General features: G+C 47.6%; 1 protein-coding gene across 1 annotated transcript; it reads right to left on the bottom strand.

Annotated features, from left to right (window-relative positions):
* Positions 1–550: 550 nt before the first annotated feature.
* Positions 551–16,184, bottom strand: apcdd1l (adenomatosis polyposis coli down-regulated 1-like). Its single transcript, XM_068048475.1, has 8 exons — positions 15,957–16,184; positions 14,632–14,748; positions 12,446–12,510; positions 11,319–11,468; positions 10,814–10,956; positions 8,837–8,969; positions 5,667–6,192; positions 551–1,318 (listed from the first exon to the last, which is right to left on the bottom strand). Exons 1-8 carry the CDS (start codon positions 16,182–16,184, stop codon positions 551–553), a joined length of 2,130 nt encoding a protein of 709 aa, XP_067904576.1.
* Between the last annotated feature and the right edge of the window lie 939 nt (positions 16,185–17,123).

Genomic DNA, 17,123 nt, shown 5'->3' with positions numbered 1-17,123 from the left:
TAGTGTGTTGGTGTGTGGTGTTGACATTGTGTTTTTCTGTGCCCCAATGTGTTTCAGCATCAATGCATGGTGCTATGTAGGGAGACACCTTTAGATTTTAATTCTCACAGTGCTGAATTCCTTATTTCAACCCCATTTTTACAGGAAACTGCCAAGCAGAGGCCAACTACCCCAGGAATTGAACTAGATCCAGCTCACATCCAGATTATCTCACTTAATGACGGCTACAGCAACACTGCATTGTTGACCTGGCATCACCGTAACTAGTCTAGATCCTCATAGATGAGAAAATAACATTTGCCCATTTATAAATGGGAAAGGTACAATGGCTCGGGCAATGAATGTCTGCACCAGTTTAATATTTTTAAATCTTTGTTTTAAAAAAGTTGAACAGAAAATCGAAAATCACACAAAATGTGGAAGGTTTGCTTTCCAGTTTTCCTCACCGTGGGAATAAGAGCAGGGAAATGCTCAGAAGAGAGACAGGTGAATTGTCTGCAGTGACCATCTTGAAATGAGGCCTTGTGTTGCATCAGGAGCCTGTGTTGATTTAGTTCAGGAACAGCTCTGCGAAAGCCAACAGTAACCCCAACCCCACCATCAAGGAGTTTTCCCATGCCATCGTCCCATGGCTCCTAGACTCTCTGTGGTGCTGTTGCCTCACCCGCATGGTGATCCTTGCTGCCTCCCCGGAGCACTGGAGGAGTGGAGTCTGATAGGAAGTGGCTCGTTTGCCTGGAGTGCTGGGACTTGTTCCGTCTGTGGGCCGCTCCCCGAGGAACAACAGGCGGCGACTGGCCGAGTCCCACTCGATCCTGACCAACTCATACTCTGTGTGAGGGAGATGGATGCCCAGAGCTAGGCAGCCATTGGTGTGGGTGATGTCCTGTTCCAGCCCCTCCAGCCACGAGCCGGCCACCCCACAGGATCCTCCGGCGGAGGCATTCAGTAGCAAGGTCGTGGTCTCATCCAGGGGCGTCACCAGTGCTCGCGTTGCCGTGAAGGCAAAGTCAGTGCCCCCCCTTGCCCTTCTGGAGGGGGTGCCTTTGCTGTAGTCGCCCCAGGCATGAACTAGAAATGTGGGCTGCCTGCAGGCTGGGTCGGAGTAGTGTGTGTAGCGACCCTCCCAGATGTGGCTGCTGTCATCAAACGTAAAGTACCTGGTGAGGAAGAGGACAGCTGGGCGCCCCTCACACCCCCGGCTTGCCCACTGCCCGCCCAGGCGAGCGGCGACCTCCTGTTGGGTGGGCAGCATGGGTGGGTGTTGCTCATCTGCCCGGTAGATGATCCCACAGGCCACACATGGGTGCACGTGATGCTGTGGAGCAGAAAGAGGAGAATCTTCATCAGTAAACGTCAGCAGAATAAACAGCTGAATTGCTCTGAGATTGATCACGGTTTACCTTCTCATTACTGTGAAATGTTTTTGTGCTCATTGAGATGAGGGCCATGAATGAGAGAATTCGAACCCAAATCATTAAATGTAACAATGCAGGTTAATAAGGCCAGAAAAATGTAAACACCATACTGGGGTTCATTTCTAAAGGGACAGAATTGAAAAGCAGAGAAGTTAAGTTAAACTTGTATAGAACCTTGGTTAGACCACACTTGGAGCACTGTGTACAGTTTTGGTCTCCATATTCTAAAAAGGACATAGAGGCACTGGAGAAGGTGCAAAAAGATTCACAAGGTTGATACCAGATCTGAGAGGTTATAACAATCTGGAAAGACTGAACAGGATGGAGCTTTTTACTCTAGGAAAAAAAAACTTTTGTCTTTCACAACTACCAGACCACCAAAGCGTTATATAGCCAATGAAGTACTTGTGAAGTGTAGTTGCTGTTGTAATGTTGGAATGTGTTGTAATGTAGCCAAATGTGCACAGCAAGCTCCCGCGGACAATGATATGATAATAGCCAAATTGTCTCCTATGTAATAATGCTGATTGAGGGAAAATACTGGCCACAACACCAGGGTGAACTCTCCAGCTCTTCTTCAAAATAGTGCTTGGAATCTTTTAGAAGGCAGACAGGGCCTTGGTTTATGGTCTCATTAGGAAGAAAGATAGCAGCTCTGACAGTGCAGCACTCCCTCACTACTGCAGTGGGGTATCAGCCTTGATTTTTGTGCTTAAATCATGGTGTGGGACTTGAACCCACAACCTTTGAACTCAGAGGAGAAAGAACACGACCAGCTGAGCCACAGCTGCCACTAACAGTGAATGCTGCGGTCTGACCTCATACAAGTTTTTAAAATTCTGAAGAGGTTTGATAAAAATGATGGGAGCTAACTTTGATAACTCCTGACAACCGGCACAGGGGTCATGATGCACAATTAACCTATTGATTGTGATGCACACATCAGCAAGGGGGCCAATATCATGAGTGACAAGCACCACTTAAAGCTAGCCTGCACTGCTTAAAGGGAAAGTGCATTATGGTGGAGAAGGTGCTGGCCAGCATGCAGGAAGTGACTCTGAAACACTGGGGAGGATTTTATGTAGGCGATGGGGCCTTGGCCACCAGCTGAGGAGCTGGCGAAAGCCCTGCACTGTCTCTTTGTGGGAAGGCACCCCACATTATGTGCCAATCAGGCACTTAACTGGACAGCGGCAGGCTTTCCCCAGGATTAAGGACCCCAGGGATGGAAGTCCGGCCTGCTGATAGCTGTCAGCCAATCACAGGCCAGCAGCTCTTTAACTGAGCAGCACCACCGTGGAGGCAGTTGCTGCTGCCGGTAATGCACCCACATGGTGGCAAGGTTGCAGCATGCAGCAGATCACCATGAATCTTGACACACGCTCTGCCGACTACTGCAGGCTTCCTCCAGAGTGGTCCAGATAGCGGACTAAAATCCGACAAATTCCCGGGACCTCATGGCCTACACCCTAGGATTCTAAAAGAGATAGCTGCAGAGGTAATGGATGCACTGGCTATGATTTTCCAAAATTCTTTAGATTCGGGAATGGTCCCATCAAATTGGAAGTTGGCAAATGTTACACCACTTTTCAAGAAAGGAGGGAGAGAGAAAAGAGTGAACTACAGGCCAGTTAACCTAACATCAGTCATTGGGAAAATGCTGGAATCTATTATTAAAGAAGTCTTAACACTGCACTTAGAAAAGCACAGTATGATTAGAACAAGTCAACATGGTTTTAATAAAGGAAAATCCTGTTTGACAAGTTTTTTGAGGATGTAACTAGCAGGGGTAGATAAAGCGGAACCAATAGATGTAGCATACCTGGATTTCCAAAAGGCATTCGATAAGGTGCCACACAAAAGGTTATTAGGCAAGATAAGGGCTCATGGAGCTGGGGGTAATATATTAGCATGAATAAAGGATTGATTAATGGATAGGAAGCAAAGAGTGGGCATAAATAGGGCATTTTCAAGTTGTCAGGCAGTAAATAGTGGAGTGCCGCAAGGACTTACATTAATGGAGCACCTTTAGTTAAATCCCCCAAGGCGCTTAATCAGACAAAAATATTAACACTAGACCAGAGATATTAGGTAGGGCAATCAAAAGCTTGGTCAAGACGTAGGCTTGAAGGAGCATCTTAAAGGAGGAGAGAGAGGCGGCGAGGTTTAGGGAGGCATTTCCAAGGCTTGGGGCCTAGGCAGATGAAGGCATGGCTGTCAATGGTGAGGTGAAAGGGGTCATCCACTGCATCACCCCATTGCTCCAAATTTCTGTTTTGACAAAGTTTTTCTATTTCCCCTTAACTCCACTTTTTAGGTGTCTGTGTGCCTCACACTGTCTCCAGTGACTCTCTGCGTCTCAGAGATGCACCAGAATGGCAAGATGTACCAGCAGACTAATTGCAGGAACTGGTTGTAATGGGGCTCTTCCTTTGAAAATGAGAGCTGTAATACCCCTTACCGAGAAGAGCCCAGAAACAGTAAGAGTTCAATTAACTCCTCAGTTACTGCTCTTCTCAGTTCATATTAACTCCAAACTGACTCAACAGACCCAACTCACTCCCTAAACCTCCCCGCCTTTCCAGCTCCCTCTTCTTAAGATGCCCCTTAAAACCCAACTCTTTGACCAAGTTTTAGTCTTTTGCTTCTGTGTCCATTTTGGTCTGGTTATGCCTCCATGTACCTTGGGACAGTTTCTATGTTAAATGCGTTAAACCAATGCAAACAGTTGTGGTAACGACATGACATGCGGTAAAATTTCCATCACTGGGGGTTTTCATATCCGGGCTTCTTGTAGACTGATTAACGGACATTGATTACTATGATTAGTCAACTACTCCATTACAGTTGTGACATACGACTACCAGGATGGTAGAGGAACCAGGTGACCCTTGGTTCATTCTCATCCAGGAAATGACCGAGCTGGGTCTCTTTTCTTTAGAAAAGACTGATGGGTTACCTGAGAGAGGTCTTTAAAATTCTAACGGGGTTTGATAGGGTTGATGTAGAGAAGATGTTTCCACTTCTGGTGGTGGTGGTGTGGTCCAAAACTAGGGACAATAAATATAAGACAGTCACTAGTAAATCGAATCAGGAATTCAGAAGAACTTCTTTACCCAGAGAGTGGTTAGAATGTGGAACTCACTACCACAGGGAGTAATTGCAGCGAATGCTATAAATTTAGGTGGAAACTGGATAAGCACATGAGGGGAAAAGTAATAGAAGCATTTGCCGCTGGGTGAAATGAGGTAAGGTGGGAGGTGGTTCAAGAGGGTGAAAGGGGATAGGCGGGAATGTGGAGTTGAGGTTACAATTAGATCAGCCATGATCTTGTTGAATGGCGAAAGCAGGCTCGAGGGGCCGAGTGGTCTACTCCTGCTCCCAATTTGTATCTTCGTATGTATGCTCATAGCGCAGTTGGACTGAATGGCATGATTCTGTGCTGTAAAATCCCTGTTCTTTTCTTTCTTTTGGGCCTCCTTATCTCGAGAGACAATGGATGGTGGTCAGTGGTTTGTGAAGCAGCGCCTGGAGTGGCTATAAAGGCCAATTCTAGAGTGACAGGCTCTTCCACAGGTGCTGCAGAGAAATTAGTTTGTCGGGGCTGTTACACAGTTGGCTCTCCCCTTGCGCCTCTGTCTTTTTTCCTGCCAACTACTAAGTCTCTTCGACTCGCCACATTTTAGCCCTGTCTTTATGGCTGCCCGCCAGCTCTGGCGAACGCTGGCAACTGACTCCCACGACTTGTGATCAATGTCACAGGATTTCATGTTGCGTTTGCAGACGTCTTTAAAGCGGAGACGTGGACGGCCGGTGGGTCTGACACCAGTGGCGAGCTTGCTGTACAATGCGTCTTTGGGGATCCTGCCATCTTCCATGCGGCTCACATGGCCAAGCCATCTCAAGCGCCGCTGACTCAGTAGTGTGTACAAGCTGGGGATGTTGGCCGCCTCGAGGACTTCTGTGTTGGAGATACGGTCCTGCCACCTGATGCCAAGTATTCTCCTGAGGCAGCGAAGATGGAATGAATTGAGACGTCGCTCTTGGCTGGCATACGTTGTCCAGGCCTCGCTGCCATAGAGCAAGGTACTGAGGAAACAGGCCTGATACACTCAGACTTTTGTGTTCCGTGTCAGTGCGCCATTTTCCCACACTCTCTTGGCCAGTCTGGACATAGCAGTGGAAGCCTTACCCTGTAATCCCTGTAATTCTATGTTATTGAAATTTAACAGATGTGCACAAACTTACCAAAGCTGCCTGCAGAGGGCGCTGATAGCCAGTAGGCCGATGATTGGTCCTCTGATCCCAGTCCGTATGAATGTCTCCCAGGAAGAGTTCCTTGACCACCCTCTCCCTCTGGTGGACCTGCCTCTCCATCCGAACTAGGCTGAGCTCATGCATCGCAAACCCAATGCCGGCTGTGCAGTCGCACCCAGTCCTGGCGTTCAGGATCTCATAGGTTTCTCCCAGCAACCAGGCTCTCCTGAAGTGGCCTAACCTGGTGCACGAGCAGTTCATCCTATCTAAGATGACTGCCATCTCCTGCCCACTGTGGAAGGCCACGGCCACTTGGTGCAGGCGATAGTTGGCCTTGGTGGCTCCACGGGTGATCCAGGAGGCCTGGCGGAGGCGGATCCTTCCTTTGATCACCAGGGTGTAGGCGGGTCTCATGCACTGATGGTCAGTGTAATAGAACTGGTAGGCTTTAAACGTCCTGTTCAGATAGAACGTGTAGGATCTGGTAATGAATTCAGGTCCAGGACGCACCTCACACCTAGGAGAGGGAGAACAAAAAGAAGCACATGTCTGTGTCCCAACTCACATCAAGTTCTGTTCTTTCATCACCCCTGTACTTACTGGCCAACACTGGCTGCCAATCCACAATGACTCAATTTTAACATTTTCATCCTTGTTCCATTCCACCATTGTCTCACACCTCTCTATCTCTGTAATCTCTGCCAGCCCTACAACCCTCAGATCTTCGAGCTTTTCCAATTCTGACCTCTTGTGCATCCCTGATTTTCATTGCCCCAACACTGGGGGCCATGCCTTCAGCTGCCTGGGCCCTAAGCTCTGGAATTCCTTTCCTAAACCTCTCTCTACCTTTCTCTCCTTTAAACCGCTCCTTAAAACCTGCCTATTTCCTGTCCTGAGTATCTCCTTATGTGGCTTGGTGTCATATTTTTCTGATGACAATTCTGAGAACTGCCTTGAGCACAATCGCATTATATAAATACAAGCTGTTGTTGTTATACGTGGCATAGATATTCGAGGAGGTACATTTTTCCTCTTTGCTCCCATGAGGCTACAAAGTTTGACGAGAGACCGAGAACCATAAGCTAATGTTGCAGCTCTCTGTGCTCCTCTCCTGGAGCTGCTGACTCCAGGTGTCCTCGCATCCCAAGTGACCAGTTCTTCACATTCAGGAGCACACAGGGAGAGTGATGGGAAGACATTCTTAGAATTACATTGAAATTATAATTTGGTCCAACTCATCTATGTTGGTATTTATCCTTCTCAGGAGCAGTTGTTCTAATCCCAGAGCCCACATTACTCCACTATCCCTTTCTCTCCTTTCCGTCAACAAACTTGCTAACCTATTTTTAAGTGTTCACATGCTTCAATCACTATCTCTAGTCGTGCATTCCACAGTCGCATAATCCTCAGTGTAAACAAAGTTTCTCCTGATTTCTGTCCTCAATGTTTACATAAATGCCTTTCCAGAAAGGGGTCATTTGGTTAGTGCTCAGGGACGGGAGCCCGGACTGAATTTCCCCTCCTAAAGTTGCTTCACTGAAGCCAATTGTAGCCCTTCAAGTGCAAGGCCAAATGAGATCAGCTTAGTATGGCACAATGACAGTACTTGGGACCCTCATGAACAGTTTGATTGGGTACCACATCACAACACTCTCACCTACACAGGGATAGGGAAGTCTTGGTCACCAGTAACACTAGCCAATATGAAAAAACACAGTTGTACACAGGAAAACGACACACACTGTGACTGTCCCACAATCACACAGTGACTGCCCCACACGTCACACTGTCACAGCCCCACACGTCAGACTGTCACAGCCCCACACGTCACACTGTGAGAGAACAACACGTCACTCTGTGAGAGACCCACACGTCACACTGTGAAAGACCCACATGTCACACTGTGAGAGACCCACATGTCACACTGTCACAGCCCCACACGTCACACTGTGAGAGAACCACACGTCACTCTGTGAGAGACCCACACGTCACACAGTGAGAGAACCACACGTCACTCTGAGAGACCCACACATCACACTGTGAGAGACCCACACGTTACACTGTCACAGCCCCATACGTCACACTGTGAGAGACCCACACGTCACTCTGTGAGAGACCCACACATCACACTGTGAGAGACCCACACGTCACACTGTGAGGGAACCACACGTCACTCTGTGAGAGACCCACATGTCACACTGTGAGAGAACCACACGTCACACTGTGAGAGACCCACACGTCACTCTGTGAGAGACCCACACGTTACACTGTCACAGCCCCACACATCACACTGTGAGAGACCCACACGTCACACTGTGAGAGACCCACACGTCACACTGTGAGAGACCCACACGTCACACTGTGAGAGAACCACACGTCACACTGTGAGAGACCCACACGTTACACTGTCACAGCCCCATACGTCACACTGTGAGAGACCCACACGTCACTCTGTGAGAGACCCACACATCACACTGTGAGAGACCCACACGTCACACTGTGAGAGAACCACACGTCACTCTGTGAGAGACCCACATGTCACACTGTGAGAGAACCACACGTCACACTGTGAGAGACCCACACGTCACTCTGTGAGAGACCCACACGTTACACTGTCACAGCCCCACACGTCACACTGTGAGAGACCCACACCTCACTCTGTGAGAGACTCACACGCCACACTGTTACAGCCCCACATGCCACATGTCACAGCTCCACATGTCACACTGAGAGACCCACATGTCACACTCTGAGAGATCCACATGTCACACTGTCACGGCCCCACATGTCACACTGTAAGGGACCCACACGTCACACTGTCACAGCCCCATACGTCACACTGTGAGAGACCCATATGTCACAATGAATATGGGACATATTTACATTACAATTACAGAGGCGTACAGTCTCGCCTGCACATTGTTAGCACTGAACTACAGTATCTTGTGTCAGCTACACACACATTCAGGAGCAACTTGCTTAGAAAATGTCAGTGCTAAACTGCTATATTGGGGATCAAAAGGAGCTTACAGAATATGTTGGATTTTACCCAGTGCAATGTGAATCTTACAGTGCAACAGATGCAATTATATCATCCGTTCCCTATGTATATTCCCTTTGAAGGGAATCTGATCCCCCTTCCCAGCTGCTGTTTCTCTTACCCTGTGGAGACCCAGTGCCCTTCCAGCTTGGGTGGAATGACAGCTGTAATCCTGGCTCCATCCTGTGGGTGGCGAAGTTGGTTCTGGCACAGAGGTTTCCAGTGCAGCCTTGCTGATTCACCACTGAGCTGCCCTGGAAATGAAGACAAGAAACTTTTTGAATGCTGCAATGGGGTTTCAGCTTTGAAATTATATGCGAGCTGTGCTCAATGGGGAGCACTTGTGCTTTTAAGTTAAAGGTCGGGGATTCAAGTCCCACTTCAGTGACTTGAGCACATAATCGAGGCTGACACTATAGCACAGGACTGTGGGAGTGCTGCTCTGTCAGATGAGATGTTAAGCTGAGACCTAGTCTGCCTTCTCAGATGGATGTAAAAGATCCATGACACTCTTTTGAAGAAAAGCAGGGGAGGTCTCTCTGGTGTTCTGAACAATATTTGACAGTCAAACAGCATGAAAATCTGATCATTATCATACTTCTGTTTGTGGGAGCTTGTGTGCAAATTGGCTGCTGCATTTCCTGCATTACAACCGAAGTGAATACACTTGAAAAAGTACTTCATTGTGTATAGAGCACTTTGGGACGTCCTGAGTGTGTATTGCACTGAGTAAACTTAACATGTTGACTCAAAGCAAGCAGCCATTATTGAATTAACTTAATTTACATCTCCTCAACCGAGAGGGCAGTATAACAAAATACTCAGCTATGACAATATACTACAGTCCCTCCCCATTAAAAAAAATATTGAAATGTAAAATGGTACATGTACATAATTTCCCAGAATGCAATAAAAAACCTGAAATGTTAGGGCTGCGTTTGCTGACAATGCAACCACTAGGTGGCACAGTACTTGCACATGCACAAAAGCAGGCTCTTCAACTGGAACATCAATGTCAGCGACGTTCAGGCAGTTGCCAGGATTAAAGATGGCGCAGCTCAATTTATCACAGGAAATGCTTATGGCTCGATCACTCTAGCAAACTAACCATACATTAAGTTGGATGGAAGCCCAGTAATATGCTACTATGTAGTTATCGGATACTAACTGCAATCCTCAGATCCATTTACTATTCCAGTAATCTTATTAAATACAAAAGGAATTTTATGATTGAATTTCCATTGGAAGATGGTGAATTGTCACCACGATTGAAAATCGGGCAGAGTATAAAATGTGCTGCCAATTCGTTATTGTGATTCATTTATATGACTGACTAGGACTGATTTCACCCGAACGCAGCTACTAGCTCCCGCTCCACTGGCCGCTCTCCCCCCTCGCCAACTTGCTTCCTCCCCCTCCTCCCTACCGGCTGCTTCCCTCCCCCTTGGCCACTAGCTCCAGACCTCGCTGCTCCCCCCACTCTCTTGGTCGATTGTTTCCCGCTCGCGACACCCCACTCTCTGGCTGCTCGCTCCCCGCACCCTGCCCCCAGGCCTCGCCTCCAGCTGCTAGCTCCAGGCACACCACTTCCCTCCTCTTGGCCACTCGCTCCTATGTTTGATCAGTCTCCACGCGCCGCCCGTTGCACTCCAATTATGTCTCCTGGACATGTGATTTACTCTGATCTTGGTTATGCTGGCCTTGAGGTGTGAGTGTGTGTGGCCAAGAGGAGGAAAGCGGTGCAGCCTAGCGCTAGTGGCTGGACGGAGGAGGGGGGGGGGGCGGGGAAGGAGGGAGTGAGCGGCTGGAGAGTGGGGTGGCGTGAAACGGGGAATAATCGGCCAGGGGAATGGGGGGGGGGGGGGGGGGGGGGTTGGGTGGTGGGGAGCAGCGAGGTCTGAAGCGAGTGGCTGAGAGGAGGAAATTTAAAGGTCTGGAGCGAGTTGCCAAAGGGGGAGAGCGGCCAGTGGGATGAGAACGAGTAGCTGAGTTGGGGAGAGCGAGTGGTAGGGATAGTACTCCAGCCTCGAAGTCTCCCATTCAGCCGCTCCCTCCAGCCGAGTGGGGGGGCTGGATACCCAATGAGGCTTTATCGCACATGCGCGAAGATGGACCCGGCGCAGATACGCGATGACGTTGGGGCTGCGTAATGACGTCATCCCATGCACGCGCCACTTAGTCCTGGCGAGATGTAGCTGCGCAGTGCGCAGCTTGGCGCGCTCTGATGACGTCAGCGGGCCGCTGCGTTGTCAGGAATCACTTTGAAATTTAATAGGTTGCATGCTTGTTTTGACTGTAATCACAAGTAAAACATATATGACCAAGATTTCCAGAGTAATTTACATGTAAAAAAATTCTTTTCCTTAACACCAGTTATGTCTTTAACAAAAATATCATAATTTGACAAGAAGCAATGAAATGAACAACTTATTTCTTCTTCCTTCCTACATACTTTCAATTAACCTATCAGGCTTCTTTCTCTTTCTGTCTGGATATCTTCTTCCATTTTCATTAGCTTGATTCTGCTCTCCCAACATCTCAGACTGTGTCACACCTGAACTTTGACTTTGACTACCAACTCCACTTAATGGGCTGGATTTTACAGGGCCCCGATGTCGGGCTCCATGGTGGGGGAGGCCAGAGGATCATTCTGGCAGTGAGCCGCCACGGAGCCCAGGCTGGGAGGGCCGGGCCCAATCTTCCTTGTGGCGGCAAGGCCCCATGGTGGCTGCCCCACCACTGAGCAACAGGACCTGGATTAACATATGGCAATTAATTAAACTGTTACAACCCAAGTGAGGAAGGGGTCTCAGGCTCCCCTCTCGCCCTTTTCCTGGTTTGGCCGAAACAGGGTTTATCTTTTTAATCACAGTGATTGTGGCTTACCACCTCAGTCAGCCCTGCTCACTGCACTCTAATTACAATTGGAAATGAACCAATCAAACAACGCAACCACACTTGCATGCATATGAGAGGCGCACACACACAAATAGATACAGAAGGGAAGAAAGAATTAGGGGGGGTTTGAAGTAGAGTTTGCAATAAATGGAATACAGATACGGTTCTTAGTGTCCTTGTGGTAGTGTCCTTGATTGAAGTGAAGCTCTTGGAGTCCTCGTAGGGGCCAGGTGCACAATTTCCGGCTTGCTTCTCTGCTACCAGAAGGCCAAAGAGGGGCTTTGTCTGTAGTCTTGAAGTTTAAGCTGCCACCGTGACTTCCCTGGGACTTTGCCGGAGAGAGAGACAGAGAAAGAGGTCTTCTCCTTGGTGTTCAAATTGCAGTCTTTTGTCACCCTGAGGCACAATTCAAAAGCCCCAGTCTTAGCAGTAGGTAGGTCTCTTTGTTTGAAACAGCAACTTCTTGGAGGGTTGTTGGGTTTTAAAGTCTTTCAGACATACTCGGTTGGGGGTGGAGTTTGGCTCTTACAAAGTCAAAGGCTGTTGATGTCTTTTGATCATCACTATTGACAAAACCCAATTCGCTAATTGAATCAGTGAACAGTCCCATTGTCTCTCTATTCAATGGTCTCTCAGCTAGTCCTTGTCTTCTCAGAATGCAAATGTGCGAGCATCTTTTAGCTGTTCAGTTCTACTTCTTTTCTTTTTTAAAAAGTCATTTGCAACGTCCAGTAAAAAAGTTTCGAGCAGTGTCCCATATTTTGAAATTAATATGTTTCCATTTGGCAGGTGTGATTTCCATCACAAAATGTATACAATTAAATACACTTACCTGCAATTTAATGGTCGGGCCACGATCTCCAGAGCGGTGGCCAGCACTCCCACGCCTTCACTTTCCTGTCTGGGGAAAGCAGGCGCCGCAGTGGTGGTGCAGGGGGGGAAAGTGATATTTATAGTGCGGGGGTGGGTGGGGTGAAATTTTCGCCATTAGTCTAGGGCAGGTTTGTCCAACCTTTTCGGGCGGAAGGTCACATTACGATTTTTGCTCGGCCTGAGAGTGCTGGTGAGCAAATTTCAAAAGATAAAGGCATTAAAAATTTATCTTACAAAAAAACCCAACAAATGTGCATTTTTGGGAAGAAGCTTTAAATGAGAAGACTAATTTATTCACTTATTTTCTCATCATTATATTGAAAACTAATTTAGTAACATATCTGGCATTGCTTTTGCTTACATAAGTAGTCAATCTCTGCCTGCACACTTGATGTAGTGATGCAGAGTATTCTGGATAGATATCCATATGTCAGGAGTGATCTTGATCTCTCTCTCTGTTTCTCTCTCTCCCTGTGTTCTCTTCTCTCTGTGTTGTTCCCCTGCCACCTCAGTGTCATCTTGGGTCTCTGTGTCCTCCCTGACTCCCCCCTCCCTGTCCCCCCCCTTTCTCTCTGACCCCCCCTTCTCTGCCCCTCTCTCTCTGTTCCCCCTTCTCTCTGTTTCCCTCTCTCTCTATTTCCCCCCTCACTCACTCTCAGCCCCCTCTCTCTCTTTGTTTCCTCCTCTCTCTCTCAGCCCCCCTCTCTCTCTTTATTTCCCCCTCTCTCTCTGTTCTCCCCTCTGTCTGTTTTTCTCTCACTCTGTTCTCCCCTCTGTCTGTTTCCCACCTCTCTCTCTGTCTGCCTCTCTCTTTGTTTCCCCCTCTCGCTCTTCTCCCCTCTCTCTGTTTCTCTGTCCCCTCTCTCTCTTTGTTTCCCCTCTCTCTCTCTGTTTCTCCTCTCCCTCTTTCTGGTTCCCCTCTCTCTCTCTCTCTCTCTGTTGCCCCCCTCTCTCTGTCCCCCCTCTCTGTTCCCCTCTCTCTCTTTGTTTCCCCCCTCTCTCTCTCTCCCTCTCGCTGACAATTGGACTGAGCGGGAGCACTCAGCACAGCAGCTTTGTGCTTGGTCAGTTTGTTTACAAACATCGTGCTGTCAGCTTCACAGCTGCTGAAGCAGCTTCCCAACATCGGACAGATTCGGGGTTTTCTAGCGGGCTTTTTATAAAATTTGGAAAATCCCGAATCTATCAAAGTTGGGAAGCCTGTTCCTGCTTCAGCAACTGCCAGCTGTGAAACTGACAGCACGATGTTTTTAAAAGGGCCACTCTGCAAGAAGAAGACAATGGGAAATTTCCCATCTCCAGTTAAGGAACCCTGGTGAGGATGAAGAACGCCTGGGTACAGTTTACACCCGCGGGCTGATGGAAACCTTTGGCAGGGTGGATCCTGGCCCGCAGGCCGTATGTTGAACAACCCTAGTCTAGGGGCAGATGGGAAGGGGGGACTGTGAACTTTGTTCACTTTGTGGTGGGAGGTGGGGTTGGGTGCAGAAGTCATATTTGAAAGGTAAGTGTTTTGGTGGGGGGAAAGGGGCGATAGAATTTTGATTTGAACAGTGGGGGGTGGGGGCGGGGGGGTGGTTCCCTTAAAAAATTTAAATTAGCCAGCAGGACTGGCTGCCTTTTAAAAATGCCGTTGGCGCCTGCAAACAGCTAGTTGACGCCACTGCCGGCATTGGAGAGCCCGCCATGTGATTGGGGGGGGGCGGGCCGACCGGGGTATTTAAATGAGCCGCCACGCAGGAGATCGCGGCAGCATGGCGGCGCATGGTCGCTTGTGCGGGCTGCTATTTTTTTCACCGCCGCTGCTCTCAGCAGTGGGTACTTAAAATCCAGCCCAATAGTTGGGATTGTGAAATTGATTGATTAGTCTTAATCAAAGACTCTGGCTCACTTTGCTGTACTGGTCGATTCTGTGATATTGGCAAACCTTCAGTTTCTTTGCACTTTCTTTCTGACTTTCATTTGGGACTATAGGAACTTGGACTATAGGAGGTTTCTCTCTTTGTCAGACTTCCTCTTTCAAGCAAATAATCTACGTGGCACTGACGGAGCGTCTCCAATCTTCACTAGATATGTGAATGCACCTAGTCTTTTTACAACAACTCCAAACACATACTTCTCCATATAACCTCAGTGGTTTTTCACCATGACCATCTGACCAGCACTAAGTTTCATGCCTTGTGTATTATGACTCATCTTCACGCTGTCTTGCTTTTCTTTTACTTTGCTATTGATGTCAGGCTTAAGCAAACAAACCTTGTCCTAGAAGTGTGTTTAAACACTAATCCATAAGGTGAGCAATCTGTTGTAGATAATGGGGTTATTCTGTGAGAGAACAGAAAATTATCTAGCCTGATTCGAAGAGAAATATGGAAATTATTGCCCAGCTTATCACCTAGCAACTAATTCTGCAAAGATCTCTTCACAATTTGTACACTTCTTTCTGTAGCATCGTTCGATGTTGATCTGATTAGTAAGTTTGCGGACGACACAAAGGTTGGAGGAGTTGCGGATAGTGATGAGGATTGTCAGAGGATACAGCAGGATTTAGATCGATTGGAGACTTGGGCGGAGAAATGGCAGATGGAGTTTAATCCGGACAAATGTGAGGTAATGCATTTTGGAAGGTCTAATGCAGGTGGGAAGTATACAGTAAATGGCAGAACCCTTAGGAGTATTGACAGGCAGAGAGACCTGGGCGTACAGGTCCACAGGTCACTGAAAATGGCAACGCAGGTGGATAAGGTAGTCAAGAAGGCATACGGCATGCTTGCCTTCATCGGTCGGGGCATAGAGTATAAAAATTGGCAAGTCATGCTGCAGCTGTACAGAACTTTAGTTAGGCCACACTTAGAATATTGCGTGCAATTCTGGTCGCCACACTACCAGAAGGACGTGGAGGCTTTGGAGAGGGTACAGAAGAGGATGTTGCCTGGTCTGGACGGTATTAGCTATGAGGAGAGGTTGGATAAACTCGGATTGTTTTCACTGGAACGACAGAGGTGGAGGGGCGACATGATAGAGGTTTACAAAGTTATGAGCGGCATGGACAGAGTGGATAGTCAGAAGCTTTTTCCCAGGGTGGAAGAGTCAGTTACTAGGGGACATAGGTTTAAGATGCGAGGGGCAAAGTTTAGAGGGGATGTGCGAGGCAAGTTCTTTACACAGAGGGTGGTGAGTGCCCGGAACTTGGTGCCGGGGGAGGTGGTGGAAGCAGGTACGATAGCGACGTTTAAGAGGCATCTTGACAAATACGTGAATAGGATGGGAATAGAGGGATATGGTCCCTAGAAGTGCAGAAGGTTTTAGTTTAGGCAGGCTTGGAGGGTCGAATGGCCTGTTCCTGTACTGAACTGTTCTTTGTTCTTTGATATTGGGTGGTATAGTGGTATTAGAGTGTGTTTGACCCTATTTTTAATCAGCAATATTTCAAACTCTTCTGCCATAAAGTGTGGACCATTATCTGATACCAACACCTCTTGCAACCCATAAACTGCAAACCAACTTCTCAAAACCTCAATATTTTTGGCACTTGTGGTATTGGGCATAGGCTCAACATTTATCCACTTGCTCTCACTATTGATGAAAACAAAATACTCTTTCCCTTCCACTTCAAAGAAATCGACATTTACTCCTTCCCATGGTTTTCTTGTGTTTAACCATGGAATGAAAAGAACCCTGGTTGGATTACTTGTCATTCTGAGACACACCACAACTTTTCACCAACTCTTCAAAATCTCATAATAACTCATTGGCTAAAAATGAATCAATCTTCACTTCCTCAATGTCATATGTGCTCTTATTGATCCCTACTGTGAATAATTCAGCCCAATGTAACCATCTTTTCTTAAGCCAATTCCTTCCCATCAAGGAGACTTTGTTGCCTCCTACTACTACAAATGACAATCGTATTCCACCCTAACACTAACTTCACCTAACACTGGAATATTGTTATTGGAATAGCCAGTCGGTCTCACACAAGTTTTGTGTAAGGGAACGTGACTTAGGGACTTCTTGTACTCTCCTGAGATAACAGACACTGCTGCAACTGTATCAATGATGAAAGTAAGTTGTGAATCTCTGACTTTCATTTTTACTCTGGGCATTGGAATTATATCTTCAGCCCTTTGACTCTCATTTTCCATGTGCTGTTTTTCTTGCTCTCTGACTGAGTACAACTCTTGATCTTCCTGTTCGATAACATCACTTCTGTTTCCATATCTATCATGTGCGCATTCGAGGGTTTCCAGGCTCCTGAACTAGCTTTAGGTCTTCTACAACCTTGACCTGGAGCTTTACCATGACCTAGAGCATTACTGTTTCCTCTACTCCTGCATTCAATCTTGATATGACTCACTTTCTCAAAGGCATAGTGCTTTGCCTGGAAATTGGGCATTTAAATGGTGGCTACCAATGGCAACAGTAGCATCTAAATTTCTGACTCTGAGTCTGTGAAGTTGGCTGCCTGGTTCCTGCTGAAATCCAGTGGACCACCCATGCCGTCTCAGGAAAAGAACTTTCTTGCAATTTGCAACTGGCTGTTCCTGCCATTTCCATGACTGTGGCCTCATCGCAGTCCTCCTTCCACGTCAGCTTATTGCCTTTATTCTAAAGCTAGGCCTAGATTTTACTGTTCT

This window comes from Heterodontus francisci, chromosome 16 (assembly GCF_036365525.1).
Source record: "Heterodontus francisci isolate sHetFra1 chromosome 16, sHetFra1.hap1, whole genome shotgun sequence".
NCBI classification, from domain to species: domain Eukaryota; kingdom Metazoa; phylum Chordata; class Chondrichthyes; order Heterodontiformes; family Heterodontidae; genus Heterodontus; species Heterodontus francisci.
This window is presented reverse-complemented; position numbering and strand designations above follow the sequence as displayed.

Excerpts from the sequence above, each read along its gene's own strand:
- apcdd1l (XM_068048475.1), bottom strand. The coding sequence starts at position 16,184 with ATGACAAGTAATCCAACCAGGGTTCTTTTCATTCCATGGTTAAACACA. Across the intron at positions 14,749-15,956 it reads ATGGGTTGCAAGAGGTGTTG|GACAAGGTTTGTTTGCTTAA; the intron begins GTATCAGATAAT and ends ACACACTTCTAG. Across the intron at positions 1,319-5,666 it reads GCCCTCTGCAGGCAGCTTTG|CATCACGTGCACCCATGTGT; the intron begins GTAAGTTTGTGC and ends TCTGCTCCACAG.